Here is a 21,319-nt window from a genome sequence, read left to right as displayed (position 1 = left end):
TGTCAACATCCCCATGACTTATTCCTACGGCAATGTGGCTTATGACTACGGCATGACACGCATCGTGGGTGGTGCCGGTGCCGCAGTAGCAGAATGGCCCTGGCTCGTCAGCATCCAGCACCCATGGGTACCAGGCCTGGGACATTGGTGTGGAGGTTCCCTCATCACTGCAGATTGGGTCCTCACAGCAGCCCACTGCTTCGACAAGTTTGAGTAAGGAGAAGCAGGGAATGGGGACATGTCCACAACACCAGCAGGTGCCCTGCCAGCAGCACCACCTGCTACTCCCATGCCCTTTCCTCTCAGGCAGCCAGGCTGCCACAGTGCTCAGGAGAAGCCTGGGCTCATGCCAAGGCTTCCTAACAGCCTCCAGCTTGACATTCCCCCAGCCTAAGGCATGTGAGGGCCCTCAACCCTGCCAGAGCACTACTCCCTCTCTGCCTTGCCAAGCCAAGGTCTAGCAGCTGCTGGGCTGCTGTGACTCCCTCTCATCTCTCTCTCCATCTCCTTTCCAGTAACATCAGCCTGCTGTATGTGTTGATTGGGGCCACCCAGTTGTCTCAGCCGGGCCCTGGGGCACAAGTGCGCAATGTCAAGAAGGTGGTGATACACCGCAACTACAAGCGTAGCGACATGAGCAACGACATTGCCCTGATGCAATTGGACCGTCCTGTCCTGTGCAGCTCATACATCCAGCTGGCCTGCCTGGCTGAACCCACCCTAAGTGTCTCAGAGCTGAGAAACTGCTGGATTGCTGGCTGGGGGGCCACTACGGCAAGAAGTGAGTTCCAAGAGCAACTTCTGGGCCAGCTCAGCACACTGGTGATAGGTTTTGGGCTTCCTCACAGCAAAGGCCAAAGCCAGGCTGCAGAACATACATCCCTGCAGAGAGGGGCCTGCCCCTAGAGGAAGGGATTGGCCTGACAGAGAAGCAGAACCAGCATGGAGCTGCCAGGGGCTTATTCCTTTCTCTGCTTACAGGTCTAGATTCAGCTGATCACCTTCAGCAGGCCAAGGTCAAGCTCATTGATCTCCAGCTATGCAACAGCAGTGACTGGTACGCAGGAGAAGTCCATCCCTACAACTTGTGTGCTGGATACCCACAGGGCACCATTGACTCCTGCAAGGTAGGAACGTGCCACGAGCCACTCAGCCCCCAGCAGCACCAGCAGCCAGGGAAGCACCACCCCAACACAGCCCAGGGCCTGCTTTGCCCGGCCACTCACTCACCCTCCCAGCCCCAGCTCCCCCTGACTGCTGTGGGGGCTTCCCACACACTGCCCATCCACACCTGCCTGCCCAGGTCTCCCCTTGTGCCAGAAAGCCCAGAAAGCCCAGCTAGGGCTCCTTGTAGCCCAGAGGTACAGGTGCCAAAGTTCCATCCTCTGCACATCCAGGAGTCCTGTGAGGATAGGATAGAGAGTGCCCTACCCTACAAGAACCCAACTCATTCACAGCCAAGCTTCTGGAGGCTCCAGCCTCTGAGCAGAGCTTTTCTCTGCCCAGAATAAAGCTCTGGCAGGGGCTGTGGGAGAGAAGGAGACAGCCCCAGTGCTGGCAGGTGCCACCAACACCACCTTAATCCTCTGTGCTCTGCTACAGGGTGACAGCGGTGGTCCTCTCATGTGCCAGGACAACAACGCTGCCTACTGGTGGGTCATCGGAGTGACCAGCTGGGGGGAAGGATGTGCCAGAGCAAGGCAGCCTGGAGTCTACAGCTCCGTTCAGCACTTCTATGAATGGATCGATTACAATATGCGTATAAACGCAGTTAAAAGTGCTCCTTGAGCAGCAGGCAGGATCCAGAGCAGGCTGCGGTGCACCACAACCATTTCCTGCTGGGGCAATGCCTGCTGTTCCAAAGGCAGCCTCAGGGTCAAAACCCTTCTCTGTTCTGACCACACTCATCTCCTCTGTGCACACACACACACTGGAGTTGATTTAGTTGTTGAAATAAAATTACCTTTGTTCACATGGAACCATCTTTTCAGTGCAATTCCAACTCCTGGGTAAGACAAGAAGTGCCATGCTCAGCACCTGCAGAACGAGCCTGGGGGCACAAAGGGACGCAGTGGCTCCAAAGAGCTCCAAAGTGCCTGGTCAGAGAGGTGCTGAGCCACCATGGCCTGGAAGAACCTGCTATCTCAAGCCTTGGAAGAGGATAGGAAAAAAGCACATACCTTGGGGTGGTGCTCAAATGCACATGGGCTGCTGATTTAGGGCCTGGTGAGAGCCTGGGCTAAGGGAACAGATCTGGGAAATCCCAAGCATGACAAGGGAAACTCCTGGCTCCTGACTGGAGTGCCAGTGCCCTAAGGCAGAGCCAGATTTCACAGCCAGCAAAGGGGCGTTGAGGTGCCAGGTGGTCACATTTCACAGATACTCAGAGGAAGAGCTGGGGTCATTCTGGGGAGAGGAACCTGGCACGAACCCTAGGAAAGCACACCAGGAATGCCGTGGAAGGCCAAGGTGAGTGGGCCAACACCACCTGCAACACCAAGGCTGTTCACAGGCATGGCCAGCCTGTGAGCCAGGGGGAAATGATGCCTGGGCTTGGCTCCATATTTGGGAGGAGATGAGGGCAGAGAAAGGGAGGAGTTGTGGAAGATGAGAGGGCTGTATAAGTGTGGCCAATGGAGAGAAGGTGCAATCAAAGAGCCAGCTGCAGAGACACAAACTGCAGCTTGCTGTGCTGGTTTGCCCGATGGTCATCACAGGAAGGGAAAGAACTTTCTTTTCTCAACTTGCTAATTAACAAATCATCTACATACTGTACAAATTTGCAGCAAAATTTTTGCCCTTTTCAATCACACTTTGATTCTGTTTGGTGGGGAGGGGGAAAATGGTAAAGGATCCTGGAATGCCATGGGGTAGGCTTGTTGAAGGCAGTTTTCACCTGTCTTTTCCAGGTGAAGTCGAGATAACTGGATGAATCTGGAAGTGGAAAATACTTTGTTCATTGCCAACATTCACATCTTGAGCAATAATACTGTTGCTTTCACAAGTGAATCCTAGTTGTTCCCTAGCAGCACAAGATTCTAAGTTTACTGTTTGCCACTTTTCATTCACCTTTCGTGCCCACAGCCTATGTTCTGAGGGGTAGAGTACCGTTTTTTTAGTTATTTAATCCTAGTGCAATGATGGGGTGGATAACATAAACAGTGGCATTATGTATAGTAAGCACAAAGGCAGTGGCCACCTTAGACTCAGGATCATAGGTAAAATTTATCGTAGTCCACCAGGACTTTCTTTCAAGATCAATCACATTATCCCCAACAATCTTTCGAATTTCAGCTGGAAAATCACCTTCACCCCTTTCCCGTACAATCAGAGCTGCTGTTGCCTACATCCATAACTGTGCTTGTATACAACTGAAAGCTAAAGACACATCTTGAACTGTACTAAGGGCTTCTACTATTAACTTGTGGTCTTGGTCCCCAGCCTTTTCCCATTTTGGCAGTACTTTTGAAATCTGCCACTGGCTAGTTCCTAATGCCAATAGAGATGACTGTAAAAGCTGCTTCAATTTTGCTAGACCACCTGCTGCAGTGGCCAGTTTATTCATCAGTATTTCCAAATCAATTCCATTTAAAAGTCCCCTCCTGTCCCTAATATCCCAGTTAGATCCCTTCTTACTCTGCTCCTGAGGTGTACTTGTCTCTGTAACTATGTTGTCCGGCTCTCAAAGGATGTCCTTAGGAAAGAGGAGCAGGCTGGTTGGATTTCTGAGATGTTAATTTGCATTAGCAATTCAACACATTTGAGAGACCACTCTGGATTGAACAACAGTTGCTGTTGACCCATATTCCTCACAAAGTATGGGCCTATTTCATATACTTTAGGTTGTATGAGGTCTTGACGTTGCAAAAGGTATAGCATCTATTTTAAATTTAAATAAGAGCCCAATAGCATCATGAGCCCAAAAACAAATCACTTCTACAGGCTGTATTAATGTGAAATTACACAAACAGTCTGATTTACTTGGGCTATCACAAACCTCCCAGTGCCTGTATACAGGAGAGGCTGAAACACTAATTTGATTTGGTCTCTCATGAGTGGTCCCACGGACCACCTGGCATCCTACCCTGATTTCTTCTCCTCTGATCCCTTGAAGTGTCCACATTTCCCGTTCCTGCCACTCCTGCTCCTCATATATGTGATTCCCAAGGATTACTACAGTGGATAGGTTTAAATCTTTTATCTCAGAAGGTTCTGCCATGGATCCAGTGGACTGATTAAAAGCCTGGGACCAAGGGACCACTCAGCATCGCTTTTGGATAGAGGTACTCTCTAATCCCAAACTTCAATTACAATTATACACAAAACAATTCTGTAAATAAAATTACATTATCCCCGGCCGCAATATATTCATTTTGCCCGAATAAGTTTTAGTCTCAGTTCATTGTCTCCTCGTGTAACTTTCCAAGGGGCTTCTGGGGCGTTCTTCACTTGAGAGTGGGCACCTGGAATGGTCCTTCCCACTGTGGTTCCAAAGTCTTCTCTGTAAGAGACTTAACATATGCATAATCCCCAGGCTGCATTTTATGTACTGGTCCATCTAGCTCCCTACTCCAAGTTCCAGCCACACGTTTTTCAATTTCTCTGAGCTGTTTACTTAAGGCACCATATAGTTGGCTAATGTTACCTCCCCAGCGTGGGTGGACATCCCCTTTTGTATTCCATATGGAATTCCATAAAGCATTTCAAAGGGACTCAGCCTTTCTTTGGCTCTAGTTTTAGTTCAAATTCATATCAGTGCCAGTGGAAGAGCTTGGGGCCAGGGTAGATTAACTTCCTGCCACAGTCTTACAATTTGCTGTTTAATCAAATTATTCATTTTCTCCACCTGGCTGCTTGATTTGGGATGGTATGGAGTATGACGTTCCCAATCTGTGCCCAGGTGGCTACTAATCTGTTGCACTATCCTGGAAATGAAATGTGATCCTCTATCTGAGGATATTGTGGCTGGAACTCTGAAGTGTGGTATTATTTCTTGTAATAATACCCTGGTCACCCTTGAGCCTTGATAGTTCTGGTGGGGAATGCTTCTGGCCACCATGAAAATGTACCTGTCAATACTAATAAATACGAAGACCCCTCTTTCCTTGGGAGTTCTGAAAAGTCAATATGCCACTGCTGTCTGGGTCCATGGCCCCTCCCAATCTGAACAAGTTTTGGTCTTGGGGTGTTCTTGGGGTTAGTCTGGAGGCAAAGATCTCACTGTCAGGTCACTTGAGCAATAGTGGCACATAAATTCCTGGCAACAATTCTTTCAATCAAATAGGTGTTCAGGGCTTCTACTCCCCAATGTGTTTTCTGGTGCTCCTCCCTTACTAGTGAGCACAACAAATAGGAAGGGATTACCAGCTTCCCTTCAATGGTAGCCCACCCCTCTTGGTTGTATGTCCCTTTTTGATCTTTGATTAGTTTTCTGTCTTTCTTATTATATTCTGGCTTACCTTCAAGGGAAATTTGTCCATCTGGAATTAGACCTCCTTCAATAATTACCTCACCTCTCACTGCTTCCTTTGCCTCTCTATCCACCAGCTAATTTCCTTCCTCCAATTCTAAGCTCATTCTCTGGTGTGCCTTAATATGCATAATTGCTACCTTTCAGGCAGCTGAACTGCTTCCAGCAGCTGAATTATCTCTTGCACATGTTTGATGTTCTTTCCTTGTGAGGTCAGCAGTTCCCTCTCTTTCCAGATGGCTCCATGTGCCTGCACAACTCCAAATGCATACCTCAAGTCTGTATTGATGTTTATTCTCTTTCCTTTTGCCATTTCCAAGGCTCAGGTCAGTGCAATTACCTTGGCCTTCTGCACAGAGGTGCCTGTTGATTAGGGTCCAGGTTCTATCACCTCTCTGCAGGTAGTGACTGCATATCCAGCATGTCACTTTCCACTGGCAACGTAGCTACTCCCATCTGTGAACCGGGTCTCTGCATTGTCCCAAGGAGTGTCCTTTAAGTCTGGGTGGCTGGAGTAAGTAGCTTCAGTAGTCTCCAGGCAATCGTGGTGTACTGCTTCTCCTTGATTTCCACTGAGAAAAGCTGGGTTGACAATATTAGTCACCACTATCTCACATCATGTTGTTCTACCATGATGGCCTGCTGTTTCAGGAACCTCTGTGGTGAAAGCCAGTGGCCGCCTTTACTTCCAGTACGGAGGACACTGTGTGGGACACTAGCACAGTCATTTTCTGTCCTAGGGTAAATTTGCGTGCCTCTTGAATATTCAGCACAACTGCTGCTACAACTGAGGCAACGTGGCCATCCTTTGGCTGTTGCATCTAGTTCCTTGGAAAAGTAAGCAACTGCCCACCGATGTGGACCCAAGTCCTGAGCCAATATTGCCAGAGCAAGTCCCTGTTTTTCATGGGAAAAAAGAAAGAATGGTTTACTTACATCTGGAAGTCCCAAAGCTGGAGCTGACATGGGGGCACTCTTTAGCTGGTGAAAGGCTCATGTGGCTTCCTTTGTCCACTGGAGACCTCTGTTTCCACTGGCAATAAGAGCATAGAGGGGTCTGACAAGCAGTCCATAATTATAAACTCACAGCTGGCACCACCCTGCCATGCCTAAGAAGGTTCAGAGCTCCTTTATTGTCTAGGGTTTTGGGGTTTGGCATATGGCTTCCTTGCAAGCCTGCCCTAAAGTCCGTTGCCCAGCACTCACTGCCTACCCCAGGTAGATTACTTTCTGTTTCATGACCTGTGCCTTTTTCTTTGATACTCTGTATCCTTGGAGCCCTAGGAAATTCAAAAGCCTTACTGTCCAGGCCACACATGCTTCCCTCGTCTGAGTGGCTACTAGAAGATCATCCACATACTGCAATAGCCTTCCTTCTCTCTGTGGAGCTTCCCAGGACTCTAGATCTTTTGCTAGTTGTTCCCCAAACAGAGTGGGGGAATTTTTTAAGCTTTGAGGGCCTTGAGGCAACACAGTCCATGTGAACTGGATTTTGCACCCGCTTTTAGGGCTTTTCCATTCGAATGCAAAAATTTTCTGGCTGACTTCATGGATAGGGAGGCAAAAGAAGGCATATTTCAGATCTAAAATGGTAAACCAGGTTAGTTCAGGTGTCAAATATGTTAGCAAGGTGTATAGGTTTGCCACCACTGGGTGCAGATCAGGCTTTTACTGCCTGACCCTAACTGGTTGTTTTCCTTAACTTGCACAAGGAGGTGCATTCTCTGCCCTCCTTGGTATGTTAGAGACCCATACCCCAGGAAACTCCAGATCCATTATTTTCTTGTTAATTGCATCCTTATTTTCAATTTCAGTTTCACTAATTGTTAAAATTAAGCTTAGTATGTCTACATATTGTTGATCCTTTGCCTCCAAAATAATCTCCCCATCTTTAATTGTGATCTTTGCTTCCAGCTGCTCCAACAAATCCCTACCTAAAAGGGCCTTTGGAGAGTTGGGCATACACAAAAACGTATTAATATTTTGATGGTTTGCAAAGTATGCTTTTTCAGATTGGCCAGTTGCCCCCTTATCATAACATAATCATCTGTTATAGGCATCAAGGCTTTATTTAACACTGAGTATGTTGCCCCCGTGTCTACTAAAATTCCATTTTCTTAGTCCCCATCTTTCTACTCCATCTAAACTTTTTGCCATAATTAAAAGTCTTGGGGTATAAAAATAGGCTGAGTACACTCAGCTTTAATTATTTTTGCTGGGTTTCTTAAATTACTTGAAACTCTCTTTCCAAATAATTCAAACACCCTATTACTTCTTTGCTTCTTGTGCCTGGTTGCTACTAAAATTCTTATAGATCTCTGAGTAGCCTTTGTTTCCTTGGAGCAACACAAATGACAAAGTGCCTGTCTTGGTCTCCTCCACCTAAACTCTGCTTTACAAAATCTCAGTCTTTTCCAGTTCTCTTCCCGCACAATGCAATCTTCAATTAAAGCATTGTTTCCACTGACACTCACTTTGCTGCCTTACAAAAGGCTGTGCCTGTTACTGCAAAAACTCTGACATGCCCACAAACACAGGCCCTCCCCCCCCCCACCCTCATATCTCAAAGTATCTCAAATTCATAAGAGTCAGAGTTTAAGTTTCTGTGGGAGGGGAAATCCTGGAATTCCTTTAATTCGTTTTACCACAGTTAAACATAAATCACCACACTGTAGTTTTTCTGTGTAAAATGCTACATTTGTTGCAAACAAAATCCTAAAATCTCCAGAAACACAACCATACAATCCCAAGAATCAATTTACCACAATGCAGGGAAAGAACCACATAAACTCACTGGGAAAGGGGGTATCTCTCAAAGTGCCCACTTTTCTCAACACAACACAGCATACAACATTTCAGCATCTACCCACATCAGCTTCTTCTGGTCTTTACACAGTCTGGACACAATCAAAATATCAGCACACAGTAAAATTATTAACTGGATCCAGTGATTTACTGAATTCACAAACTCCCAGGGATCAAGTCCAAGCCACTGGGGCAGAGGAACTCCCTGAGTTCATCTAGCCACAGTTAAAATGTGCACAGTCTACACAAATCACCACCTTTAAACACAATAAATGTCCTCACCCACATTTCTCCACTTGTTCCACTTCTCCACAGGGTGCTCCCTGCCCTCACAGCCTGCCCCATCTGGTGCCCTGGGCCTCACCCAGCTGCTTCAGACACAGCTAGAACTTCCCCCCACATGCCATGGTACACTCACTCACTTTCTCATACACCACAAACTCACACAATTACAAACACATTAACATTAACCAAAATGTCTGGACACCACAAGCACACAAAGTTTGGGTTCACTCAACTCACCCCCCAGAGTCACTAGTGGTGGCTTTATTGAACAATGAACCCATCCCCAATCCCCCCAGTCACTCTATCAACTAGGGGACCTCTGCCACGAACTGTGCTCTCAGCCGATGTCTGCCTGCAAGCACAGGGACAAGGCTGTGCACTCAGACGTCTCTGAGCAACCTACCAGCAGCCCTATCTCTCTCTCTCCCAGGGCCCTTTGATATACATACCATTTATCCACACACCAGCAGGTCGTTCACTGTCCTCACAGGAGGCAAGCCGAGACAGAGCGGAGCTCCTCCAGGGAAAATCCCAAAATCCCGGGGCGCACCTAGGAGGTCCATCCCCCCTCCGCCCCTGCGAGGACAGAGCTCCTGGCTGGCTCGACAAAATGATTTGCAGGGAAAAAATCTAACTCCACAACTTGTAAAAGTTGTAAAGCTGGTATGTTTATTGCAGTGCTGGACGCATGTGGGTCATGTTCCCCCTAAAGGATATGCACACCACTGAGAATTCCAAACCTTTTTTTTTATCCCCCTTATTTGTACATATGCGTAGAGTTTCACAATGGGTTCATGCATATTCATTTTACTGGTTTCGTGTTACACTTGCAGCTAGTATTTTTTACCAGTCCTTGTACAGAAAGAACTCCCAGGTCATCCTGTCCATCTCCTCCATCTTCAGCTTTGGCTCTCATCTTTGTTTCAAAGTTCAAGGGGCACCCCCTTATCTTTCTTTCCAGCTTGGAAATTCACATTCTTTTTCCTTGGCTGAGACAGCTTTGTGAGCACAGGCTTTTTGCAAGAACAGGCAGTCTTAAGCACAGCACAGAGTTAACAGACTAAACAACATCTTTCATCTATGCAAGCAAGCTACAGACTAAACAATTCAAAACAGCACATTTCACCTAAATCCAAAATAGATTTTTATCCTGTTAAATTTACACTCTGTTTTAGAACAACCACCCCACATCTGTACTGGTCCCTGTCACCTTGGCATAAGCTTCTTCAAATATTTCCTGATGTCAGAAGCTGCCTGCTCACTAAAGACACTGAGTGCAAGAGTGTCACTCAGAGTTGAGGATGGCCATTACCTTGTCCAGTTAGCAGATCAGCTTAGAGTCACCCAATCATCCTAGAACAACCTTATTGCACTGTCTTGACAAAATTCTGCTGCGCAAACAATTTCTCCCAGTTCTGTGCAACCTCAGCCACAGACATCTCCTCACCTAAACCAGGGAAATTTCCCATCATATCAAACACTTCAAGGCATGTGAAACCCCTTTTTGTATGCCAATGTGAGAGACAACTGCTCACTTTAAAAATTTTAAGAGGTTTATTAAACCTTAACAAAAATACAACAAAAGGACTAAATACAGGAAAATGTTGCAGTGCTGGGAACCACCTTCATAGCTGCCTCCAACATGCCTCATTCCTCTTCAAGATGGATGCTCAGTCTTTTATAGTGTTGGGGGGGGGGGGGGAGGGGGGGGGTGCATCAGCCAACCCTGGCCCCTCCCAAAGTCTGTCAGTCAGCTCTTCTTTGCTGTTTATTGGTGGAGACTGCTTTCTTGTAACTTGATTGGAGGGTCAGGTGTTATCATGCCACGCCCCCTGAGCAAGAAGCTTTTCCATTCCCAATTGCTCAAGGTAAGGGGCACGTGCGCGTACACACCTTTCTACTTGTCTAAGACAACCCCGGCTGTCTGATGGTAACAATACAGAGCGGGGGGCTGGAAAAGTGAACTATGGGGAGAACAGAGGACATCTATATACATCAATAAAGCTTTTCTTAATATTCACACAATATTTATTCCTTAACTGCGACCAATTATCTCATTATCTATCTGTAACACCAAGAAGGAACTTCCACCCCCTTCTGTGTGTGCTCTAGCACCTACTGTGTGGCACAAGGGACACAAGGTTCTCCCTGTCCCTGTCTCTAAAAGCTTCAAGCAGAGACTCGAGCCTCTCCACCTCAGAACTTACGGGGGCTTCCACAACTGTGGCAACCTTAGGCTGATCATGCTGTGCATGTTTGCTCCACCCACTGCCTATGATTTCACCAAATCTGCATCAAAAGTCACAGCAATAGAGAGGCTCAAATGCACCCTTATAATTTACACGGACTCTGCACATGGAGTTATAACACTCCTCCTCTGTCTCCTTCCTGCCCTGAAAATCCCAGCAGGTGGATCTTTGGAGGAGGGAGGCTCCAGAGGCACTCCTCTACATTCCTATCTGGGCTACTATAGTGCTGAAGAAACTCCCCTGTGTGACCATTCCAGGGACACGGGTTGCTTCAGTGAGTTCCCAGGTGCCCTGTTCGATTACCCACCAATGACAGTCTCACCCAGTGAGAGCAGGTTTCTGTACCCATTCTACCCTGAGGTTCTGTCGGCAGAGTTGCAGATGTCTCATTCCATAAAGAGCCACTGGCTCCTACTGCAGCTCTCAGTGTTGTCCTGGTTTAAAGGACAGGTGTTAGCGAAGGAAAACGGGAACCTCCTTGGGAATGGAAAATGTGACTCCCTTCCCTACAAATTATTATAACTTTGAAATTACTGGGTTTTCAGGCAAAGATACGAGAACAGGAATAATAGTTCTTTACTCGTATGTATAACAAGGCAAACAAAGAACAACAACGGCAGCAACAACAAACAGGACAGAAACAGAAACTCAATTCTGGCCTTCTCTCAGCCACAGGAGCTGCCCCTTCAGTGCAGTTCCAGTCACGGCCAGCAGGGGCGCTGGTGGCTCCTGGCCAGGCAGGGCGGGTGCGATGATTCCTCCACAGCTGCAGGGGGCGCTGTGGCACGAGCTCCGCCGCTTTGCTCCACACGGTAATGGCGGAAGAGATGGAGAAGGGGCTTTCTTTGGAAACTCACAGGAAGCAGCTGGTCTCAGTGCCACTCGGAAAGCTGAATGGACTGCAGCAGGAACCTTGGAGAAACATACTGAAACAGCAGAAGCAGCCCCATCCCAGAGTGACAAACAAAGTGTAGCAAAGATTCCAGAGCCGTGCTAGAAGCCACTCAGTGTTTGGGCAGGCATGGAGTGTCAGGTTAATGTGTAGTAAAAAAGCCTAAATCATTGGCTTAAAATAGCACAGCTGGGCAGTGGCTGCCAGGCTACCACAAGCAGCAGCCACAGGCTGCTGGGAAATGCTCTCTGGGAAGGGGGAAGGAGTCAGGATTGCCTTCCCAATGAGGTTGGGCATTGGAAAGGTCCCAGTTCAACAGCTGCTCTTGCAAGCAGAAGCTTACCCACAGAAAGGAGAAAAGCAGTTCAGCACGGAATTCCGCTGTGGCAGCAAATTCACCCCACAGCAGCAGCAAACTGAACTGTTCCCCTCTGACCCTGAGAGTGAGATAGAGTGAGGAGCTGAGCCTAGCCCCTCAACCCCAGCCAAAATCTCACAGTATCTCAACATTTCCCTATAGAACTTCACTGCTCAGAGACAGTAGCAAATTGCACCCTCCCCACTCCTCCTTGGCTATATCTTTTATCTCTCTTAAGTATCTGTTGTTCCCATCTCTTAGGCAACAAATGGGAGAAAATTCGCTGAGAGAAAAGAAAAGGAGAGGAAAAAAAAATCCCAAACTCCAATAAGTGTCCATTCCCCTGGCCTGCTCCCTGTGCCCTCTGTTATGCAAAGCATGGGCAGTTCACAGCCTCTGGTCCCAGGCTCCTGCCAGCCAGAGCTCAGTCTGCAGCTGGCACTGCAGCTGCACACCCAGCTCCCTGCCCCAAATGGATTCCTCAGCTGCTGCCTGCCCCAGGGACTGCACAGCCTCATCCTGCAGGAAGAGGGGCCTAAGAAAGCAGCAGAGAGCCTTCTTACAAGGGCAGGTCCTGATAGGACAAGGGGCAATGGCTTTACAGTGACAGAGGGCAGCTTCAGCTAAGATCATATGAAGGAATTCTTGACTGTGAAGAATTTGAGGAATTCTTGCTGATATAATGGCATGGGTTACCCAGAGCAGCTGTGGATGCCTGTTTTTCATGTAGGCAGGGTCAGCACAGAAGACACAGACAGACATCAACCTCAGAAATAAATGTAATTTACAATATTCAAACATGCAAAGAATTGCAAAAGTAAGCAGGACATCAAATCATTAGCAAAGAATTGTGAAAGGATAAACTATGCAATGCATCTAATCATTACTATAAACAACTGACTACAGTGCTGAAGACAGACAAGTTACCCTAACCCTTGACCATCATCCAGGCCTGCCCATCAGCTGGGTGGAAGCCACTGTCATAGTGAAGGACTGGGGAACCACTGAGAGCAACTGGGAAATCCTGCAGGTACCTTCCCCTACAGGCAGAGAGGTTACTGACTGTCTGTGAGAGGTCCCCATTTTTATACCATTGAATAAACAAGATACCAAAACTTCTAGTGCAGTGTTCTTTCAGTCTCCTACTGGGATTCCCCCAGGGCCTTGGAGGGTTTCAGGTGGAATCCAGGGAGTTGTTTGTGATCCTACACCCCTACAAGATAGGGCCTTGTCCAGTCTCTAAGTATGGAAAGGTAAATCCATGTTTTGCCAGTGAGTGAACATTAGCAACACCTGGTTGGAAGACTCATCCAAAGGCCAACTCTTGGTCAGGGCCTGTTGTTCTGGCCATAGTCAGGGCCTGTTGATCAGGACTTAGTAGTTCAATGCCCCATCCCTCAAAGTGTTCAAGGACAGATTCTGAGCCAGGCTGTGCACACTGTGGGTCTAGTGCAAGCCATCCCTCCCTGCCCATGGTAGCAGGTTGGAGCTATGTGATCTTCAAGCCCAAACCATTCCATGGCTCACTGATTTGATGCAGCTCTTCCCCCAGTGGGCCCATGCCATAGGCCACAGTGCCCAGAACATGGAACCCACCCCTCCATGACATCAGCCCCGGGGCCAAGGGCACCACGGGCAGCACAGCCACTGCGGGCACTGCGGCTGCGCTGCTGCATGGAGCTCTCAGTGCTTGCAGCTGACACGTGCCTCTGGCAGCCATGGATTGGCTCGGCCTCCTTGTCCTGCTGACCATGACCAGGGTGGCACAGAGTATCCAGTACACCTGTGGGTAAGTGGCCCCAGGCCCAGGGAGGGAGCCATGACAACACTTGCGGCCTTTCCTGGAGGGACCCACTTGTCCTCCATGGCCAGGCCACAGCTTCACACCCCCTGTGGGGTATGAGCATAGAAGCTCATACTCCCACAGGGATTGGCTGGGAGGAGCTGGCTGAATAAGAGGGGACGGAAACAAGGGAACTATCCAGAAAATAAAAAACTTTAATAGCAAAAATAACAAACGTCACACAGGTACAGAGGCTAAGTTCCAAAGACCCCTTTGGTGGGGCAAATGCAGCCAGGTATAGGGGCACAATGTCCAATCAGAAAGGTGAACCCAGGATATGACCTTATAAGAAAAAGGTCTTGACCAAAGGTGAAGGAAAACTGGAAACTTGACTAAATATAGGAAGGTTCTATAAGCATACTACTAACTCCCATGACCCCATGGTTCCCACTGTGGCCTGGTCAGGTGTCCCTTCTCAGCATACTGTCTGCCATGGTCTGAGGTCAAAACATTCTGTAAAAGCATCTGATGTAGAAACATCAGTAGGACAAGATCCCACCATGGGAAGCCTCAGTTCATTGCCAGCAGCCAGGTGCTGGCACGGACAGACACACACCCCATGGGCTTCCCTGGCCTGCTGTGCATGCAAACCCTTGTGGGGAGGGCAGAGGGCTGAGCCTCAGCCTGAGCCACAGCAGGCCATGAAGAAGCATGGAAATGACTTTCTGCTTGCAGAGGGACCTGCGGGCTCCGAGCTGTGATATCTGCCTATCACCCCACAACTAATTCCTATGGCAACATGGCTTATGACCCCAGCATGACACGTGTCGTGGGTGGCACAGGTGCCAAGCCAGGGACCTGGCCCTGGATCGTCAGCATCCAGCACCCCTGGATACCACGCCTGAAGCATCTGTGTGGAGGGTCCCTCATCAGCAAACAGTGGGTCCTCACAGCAGCCCACTGCTTCGATGAGGTCACGTAAGGAGGAGCAGGGAATGGGGACATGTCCACAACACCAGCAAGTGCCCTGCCAGCAGCACCACCTGCTACTCCCATGCCCTTTCCTCTCAGGCAGCCAGGCTGCCACAGTGCTCAGGAGAAGCCTGGGCTCATGCCAAGGCTTCCTAGCAGCCTCCAGCTTGACATTCCCCCAGCCTAAGATGTGCAAGGGCACTCACACCTGCCAGAGCACTGCTACCTTTCTGCCATGCCAGCATACTGCTGGGCTGCTGTGGCACATGCCTCTGCTCCCTCTCAGCTCTCTCTCCACGCCTTCTAGGGAAATCAGCATGGTGTATGTGGTGATTGGGGCCACCCAGTTGACTAAGCCAGGCCATGGGGCACAAGTGCGCCATGTCAAGCAGGTGCTGATACACCAGTACTACAACCATGATGACATGAGCTATGACATTGCCCTGATGGAATTGGACCATCCTGTCCAGTGCAGTCCCTACATCCAGCTGGCCTGTGTCCCCGATGCCACACTGAGAGTGTCAGAGCTGCAAAACTGCTGGGTGGCTGGCTGGGGTGCCACTGCTCCAAGAGGTGAGTCCCCAAGAGCGACTCTTGGGCCAGCTCAGCACACTGGGGAGATGGTTTCGGTTTCCCCACAGCAGAGGCCAAAGTTGTAGTTAGGGTGTAGGACGTACACCTTTGCAGAGATGGGTTTGGCCTGCTCCCCAGAGGCTGGCAGCAGCTCCAGTGCCTCTGCAGAGCACAGCCAAGCCATGGATCCCCCACAAGAAAGCCATGGGAGGAGAACTGGGAAGGAGCTGCTGGGGGCTTTTTCCTTTCTCTGCTCACAGCTCAAAGATCAAGTGATCACCTGCAGGAGGCCAAGGTACACCTCATCAATATCGAGCTGTGCAACAGCACCTTCTGGTACACAGGGAAAATCCACACCCACAACTTGTGTGCTGGTTACCCAGAGGGCGGCATCGACACCTGCCAGGTAGGAACGTGCCACGAGCCACTCAGCCCCCAGCAGCACCAGCAGCCAGGGAAGCACCACCCCAACACAGCCCAGGGCCTGCTTTGCCCGGCCACTCACTCACCCTCCCAGCCCCAGCTCCCCCTGACTGCTGTGGGGGCTTCCCACACACTGCCCATCCACACCTGCCTGCCCAGGCCTCCCCTTGTGCCAGAAAGCCCAGAAAGCCCAGCTAGGGCTCTTGGCAGTGAAGAGGTCCAGGTGCCAAAGTTCCATCCACTGCACATCCAGGAGTCCTGTGCAGATAGGATGGAGATAGCCCTACCCTACAGGACCCCAAGCCATTCACAGCCAAGCTTCTGGAGGCTCCAGCCTCTGAGCAGAGCTTTTCTCTGCCCAGAATAAAGCTCTGGCAGGGGCTGTGAGAGAGAAGGAGACAGCCCCAGTGCTGGCAGGTGCCACTAACACCACCTTGATCCTCTGTGCTCTGCTGCAGGGTGACAGCGGTGGTCCTCTCATGTGCCAGGACAACAACGCTGCCTACTGGTGGGTCATCGGAGTGACCAGCTGGGGAAAAGGCTGTGCCAGAGCAAGGCGTCCTGGAATCTACATCTCCACTCAGTACTTCTATGACTGGATCCTATTCCACATGAACCTGAGCCCAGATGGAAGTTCCTCTCCAACATCTCGGGCATGTAGTCATTTTCTGATTACTTCACACCCCTGGAGTCATTATATTCCCACCTCACAAACCTCTCTGAAGCCGTGGCCAAGACCAACCTCCTCCCCAAAACCAATTCTAGTACCAACACTGGGCAAAGTTAATTCCTGCCTATTTCCCATCAAGATTCTGATGGAATTCTTTACTCGAGTGAAGCAACTCCTCCAGCAGACCTTTGATCAAAACACATCTTGAGCAGCAGGGCAGCCATGGTCCAGGGCAGGCTGCAGTGCACCACAACCATTTCCTTCTGGGGCAATGCCTGCTGTTCCAAAGGCAGCCTCAGGGTCAAAATCCTGCTCTGTCCTGACCACACTCATCTCCTCTGTGCACACAGACACCGCAGTTGACTTACCTGAAAGAAGTAAAGTTGCCTATGGTCACAGGGAACCATCTTTTTGACTAAATTCTGACTCCTGGGCAAAGCAAGGACTTCCATGCTTGGCACCTGCAGAATGAGCCTGGGGGCAGACCTGCTAGGCACAAAGGGACAGAGTAGCTCCAAAGAGCTCCAAAGTGCCTGGTCAGAGAGGAAAGTGCTCTGAGCCACCGTTGGCTGGAGGAACCTGCTATCTCAAGCCTTGGAAGAGGATAGGAAAAAAGCACATACCTTGGGGTGGTGCTCAAATGCACATGGGCTGCTGATTTAGGGCCTGGTGAGAGCCTGGGCTAAGGGAACAGATCTGGGAAATCCCAAGCATGACAAGGGAAACTCCTGGCTCCTGACTGGAGTGCCAGTGCCCTAAGGCAGAGCCAGATTTCACAGCCAGCAAAAGGGCATTGAGGTGCCAAGTGGTCACACTTCACAGATACTCAGAGGAAGAGCTGGGGTCATTCTGGGGAGAGGAACCTGGCACGAACCCTAGGAAAGCACACCAGGAATGCCGTGGAAGGCCAAGGTGAGTGGGCCAACACCACCTGCAACACCAAGGCTGTTCACAGGCATGGCCAGCCTGTGAGCCAGGGGGAAATGATGCCGGGGCTTGGCTCCATATTTGGGAGGAGAGGAGGGCAGAGAAAGGGAGGAGTTGTGGAAGATGAGAGGGCTGTATAAGTGTGGCCAATGGAGAGAAGGAGCAATTAAAGAGCCAACTGCAGAGACACAAACTGCAGCTTGCTGTGCTGGTTTGCCTGAGGGCTGTAGATAATCACCACAGGATGGGAAAGAAACTCTTTTGCCCTTAATTTCCCACAGCACAATGGCATGCACCATGGCCTGTGGCTTAGAGCAGGAGCATCCTCCTCTGTCTACAGCATTCAATTGCTCTATGTCACTGGCCACCCTGGCATGAGGGTGCCACAAGTGCCCTCATTAGATCGAGCCCAAAAGAGCAATCGAACTCCCCAGCAGCAAGGGTATGGAGCCTGCCAGAGGTCATTTCTCTGGCTGATGGCACCAGCACAGACTGGTGCACCTGCATTTCACTGCACTTTTGCAGGAAGAATGATGTAGCTTGGACACTTTACTGCTCACCCACTGTGGCTGTGACTGGATTGGCTCCTGACCCAAGCACACACATGCTTCCTGAAGGAGCCCTGTTCCAGAGTGATTCTGTTTTGTGAAGAATCTTGTGGGAAAAAGGCTGTAGAGAGCAGGGTACCAGTGAAATTCCCCAGGGGCTGCACAGGTCCCTCTGCTGCTGACCTCTCTGCTGCTTTCTTTAGGCCCCTCTTCTTGCAGGATGAGGTCATATGACCTATATGACCTCATCCTGCAAGAAGAGGGGCCTAAAGAAAGCAGCAGAGAGCCTTCTTACAAGGGCAAGTTCTGATAGAACAAGGGGCAACGGCGTTACAGGGACAGAGGGCAGCTTCAGCTGGGATAATAGGAAGGAAATCTTGATTGTGAGGGTACTGAGGCACTGGCATAGGGTTGCCCAGAGCAGCTGTGGATTCCCCATCCCTCAAAGAGTTCAATTACAGGTTTTGACCCAGGCTCTGAGTAACTGGGTCTAGTGCAAGATATTCCTGCCTATAGGAACTGGATGATCCTTAAGATCCCTTCCAATCCAAACCATGATTCTAAGATCTGTGGAGTGACATTGAGCAAAACTCTGCCTTCTTCAGCAGCACTTATGAACTCCAGCTGTCATTTATTACCGAATGAGTGTGAATATACTGTCGTATGCAGAATTCCACATTTGGTCTTGGATAATAAGTAGAAATTAAACCAGCAATTTAGTAACAGTTACAACAGACACATCTGCACCGTAATGTCAAATTGATACAATCACCTTATCAAATACATGCATGAGTGCCTTCTGAGTAATGTGGCTAGTACTCATGGGGAGAGAGCAAATTCTGTATACAAAGTATAAATATATATATAAAAATATAAAAATAGCTGTCGCAAAGTATTCTCTCTTGGGGTATCTGTGACAGACTTAGCTGGCAAGGCATTGAATTCTTTGTTGCGAGCTCCTGCATGAGCACCAGGCAGAATGGGGGCAGGACTAGGAGCATGAGGATTCCTTACTACTGGCACAGTTTATGAGGTTCAGTAAAGGTTGTATTTGGAGAACAGAGGATGGAAAGATGCACCTGATAGTTATCTTTTCCTGTATATTGCACTTCTTGCATATAGAAAAAGAATTCTAAACCTTTATTTTGGAGAAAAAACAACATACTGGAGAAATTCCTTCCATTTTGTACCTAGACAGAGTGTTCTGACTCACAGCAAAGGCAAGAGAGGGGTGAAGATGAGATGGGCCAGACAACATATCTCATCTGATCATTCTGAGCTGGATTAAGTCTGGATTTAAGTAACCTTTTCTCCTCTCTACATACTTAGGACCACTGCAGGCTTCTCCAGCTGAAATTAATCTACAACAGCCTGTAAGGCTTAACATAATTCTGGCTGTGCCTTGTTCCAAATTCATTCTTTGCAACTTGAGGTAATGTAGAAGGCATGAAGACTAGTGTCTCAATCTGACTATTCTTGAGATTTTTCACAAAGCCCTCTGGAGTGTTTACTATCCTGGCCTTCAGTTACAAGAATATTTTAACCCAATCTCCAGATAACCTGAATCCTAAAGTCATCTTACAGGTTTATGTTTTTGAAGCAATAAGATTATTAAGATAACCTGGATCTTTTAAAATCATTGAATATTTGTTATTAATGCTGTTCTCTCAGAGCCCTGTAATTTACATTTCTTGATTTTCACTCAAGGATGTGATGTAAACAGAGTTTTACCAGAGAGACAAGGTACATTCCCATATACACATACTTAGAGGATGGTAAAAGCCCACAGCATTTTTACTTCCCACAGTTTCCTTTGCATTTTTGGAAGTCTGTCTGGGGAGAGATCCATACCATAAATCGCTCATATCTGTCGTGAAATGCCAGACTTCCTGGTTTGAGATTGCACCACTTAGTCCCCTAAATTCTGTGTAATAAGTTACACACATTCCTCCTTGGTACATTTCAGGCTTATGTGAAGTTATGAGTGTCGCGATTTGAGTAATTGTAAACCATGCCTAATGCTTAATAAAGGAATGGTTTTAGATCACCCATACATGCACCCAGAACATACCAGAGTTGTGCATACTTGATTCCTATTGTGTGCTGAAACAGGATTTTTTATTTGAAAAGCCACTTCTAGTAATGAAAGCAATTCCTGCCGCTCTGACATTTCTGCCAGTGTGTAGCAGTAGGATGTGCAGCACTAAAGCCTAGAGGGAAACAACCTGTCTTGTTCCTGTTTTCACTCACCTTGGTGGATTAGACTTCCAGGCTGGCATCCCTGTCTGTCCTTATCCCTGCACACAAAGGGAAGATGTTGCTAAGCAGTTGTGGACCATGCAAACTACAGCCTGGTTTGAAAATGAAGAATTAACTAGATTAGTTTTGATGAAGACAAGGTACAGCTGAAGAACAGGCAGGGGAAAGGAAAAAAGTAAAATAAAAGGCAGCTGTAATTTGCACTAGAGAACAGACAGTGTCCAAACAGAAGAGGGAATTTTGAAAGGAAAGAGGAAATGTTGTGTGTGGACTAAATGGAAGAAGTACATAAAGAATGAGATGTTCTTCAGGGCAAGTGCTGTCTCTATGCTTCTATATCACCTAACACTGCAAAGCTCCAATCCAGAGGTCTTCAAGGAAAATACCAGAAGCAGGTGAACAAAAAGTGCTGCCACCAAAGCTTTCACCTCAGCCTCTCACCAGTCCTGACTTAAACACAGCCTCACAGCCATCTTTAGTGGGACATAAAGAACATGGAAGGAAATGGGCTGGAAATTGTTAGTTCAATTTTTTGTCCTGGGAAATTTTTATCTCCATTGACTTCTTAAGTCATGCTGGTTTGAGAGATGTCAAGGTTGCAGCTGCCTCAGGTGACTGTGTAATGACTGAGGACTCACCATATATTTTTTGTAACACTAAGGATGTCACTCAGCATTCATGCATTGCTCATAGAGAACTCTTCTTCCAATAAGATGTTCTGTGCTAATTAAACATGGCCAAATCCCATGCTTTTGTATTGCCTGAATTCCTGGGCCTGAGAATCTGAATCATAGCATTCCATGAAAAAGTGCATTAGCTATTTGGCTTGATATCTTACATTATTATTCTAGAGATATGAAGGCCAAGCAAAAACAATGCAAGTTTTTCTGAGCATAATAATGTTTTGTCTTTAATTCATTGCAATAGTACTTATTCTCAATAATGTTCAGTTTTCATGTATATTTCAGAAACCTATTTCACAGGCTGAAGCAGTCTGTTGCAATTAAAATGTGAGTGAATCTGAACCAACTTATCACTGTCTCCTGGTGTTCAGAGCACTGAAAGAAAAGCTGAGAGAAATAAGTAAGGGTAATTGCTTCACACC

At 48.2% G+C, this 21,319-nt stretch overlaps 2 protein-coding genes across 2 annotated transcripts; both read left to right on the top strand.

Annotated features, from left to right (window-relative positions):
- The first annotated feature begins 13 nt into the window (after positions 1-13).
- LOC136568463 (acrosin-like) lies at positions 14-1,788 on the top strand. Its single transcript, XM_066568462.1, has 4 exons — positions 14-213; positions 516-781; positions 982-1,127; positions 1,603-1,788. The coding sequence occupies exons 1-4, from the start codon at positions 14-16 to the stop codon at positions 1,786-1,788; spliced, it is 798 nt and encodes a 265-aa protein (XP_066424559.1).
- Positions 1,789-13,777: 11,989 nt separating this feature from the next.
- On the top strand, positions 13,778-16,688 carry LOC136568468 (acrosin-like). The gene is made up of 5 exons (XM_066568468.1): positions 13,778-13,848; positions 14,578-14,820; positions 15,122-15,387; positions 15,648-15,793; positions 16,269-16,688. Exons 1-5 carry the CDS (start codon positions 13,778-13,780, stop codon positions 16,686-16,688), a joined length of 1,146 nt encoding a protein of 381 aa, XP_066424565.1.
- Positions 16,689-21,319: the final 4,631 nt, after the last annotated feature.

This window comes from Molothrus aeneus, chromosome 33 (genome assembly GCF_037042795.1).
Source record: "Molothrus aeneus isolate 106 chromosome 33, BPBGC_Maene_1.0, whole genome shotgun sequence".
Taxonomy (NCBI): Eukaryota; Metazoa; Chordata; class Aves; order Passeriformes; family Icteridae; genus Molothrus; species Molothrus aeneus.
Note: the sequence above shows the minus strand (reverse complement) of the source record. Positions and strands in the feature narration are given on the sequence as shown.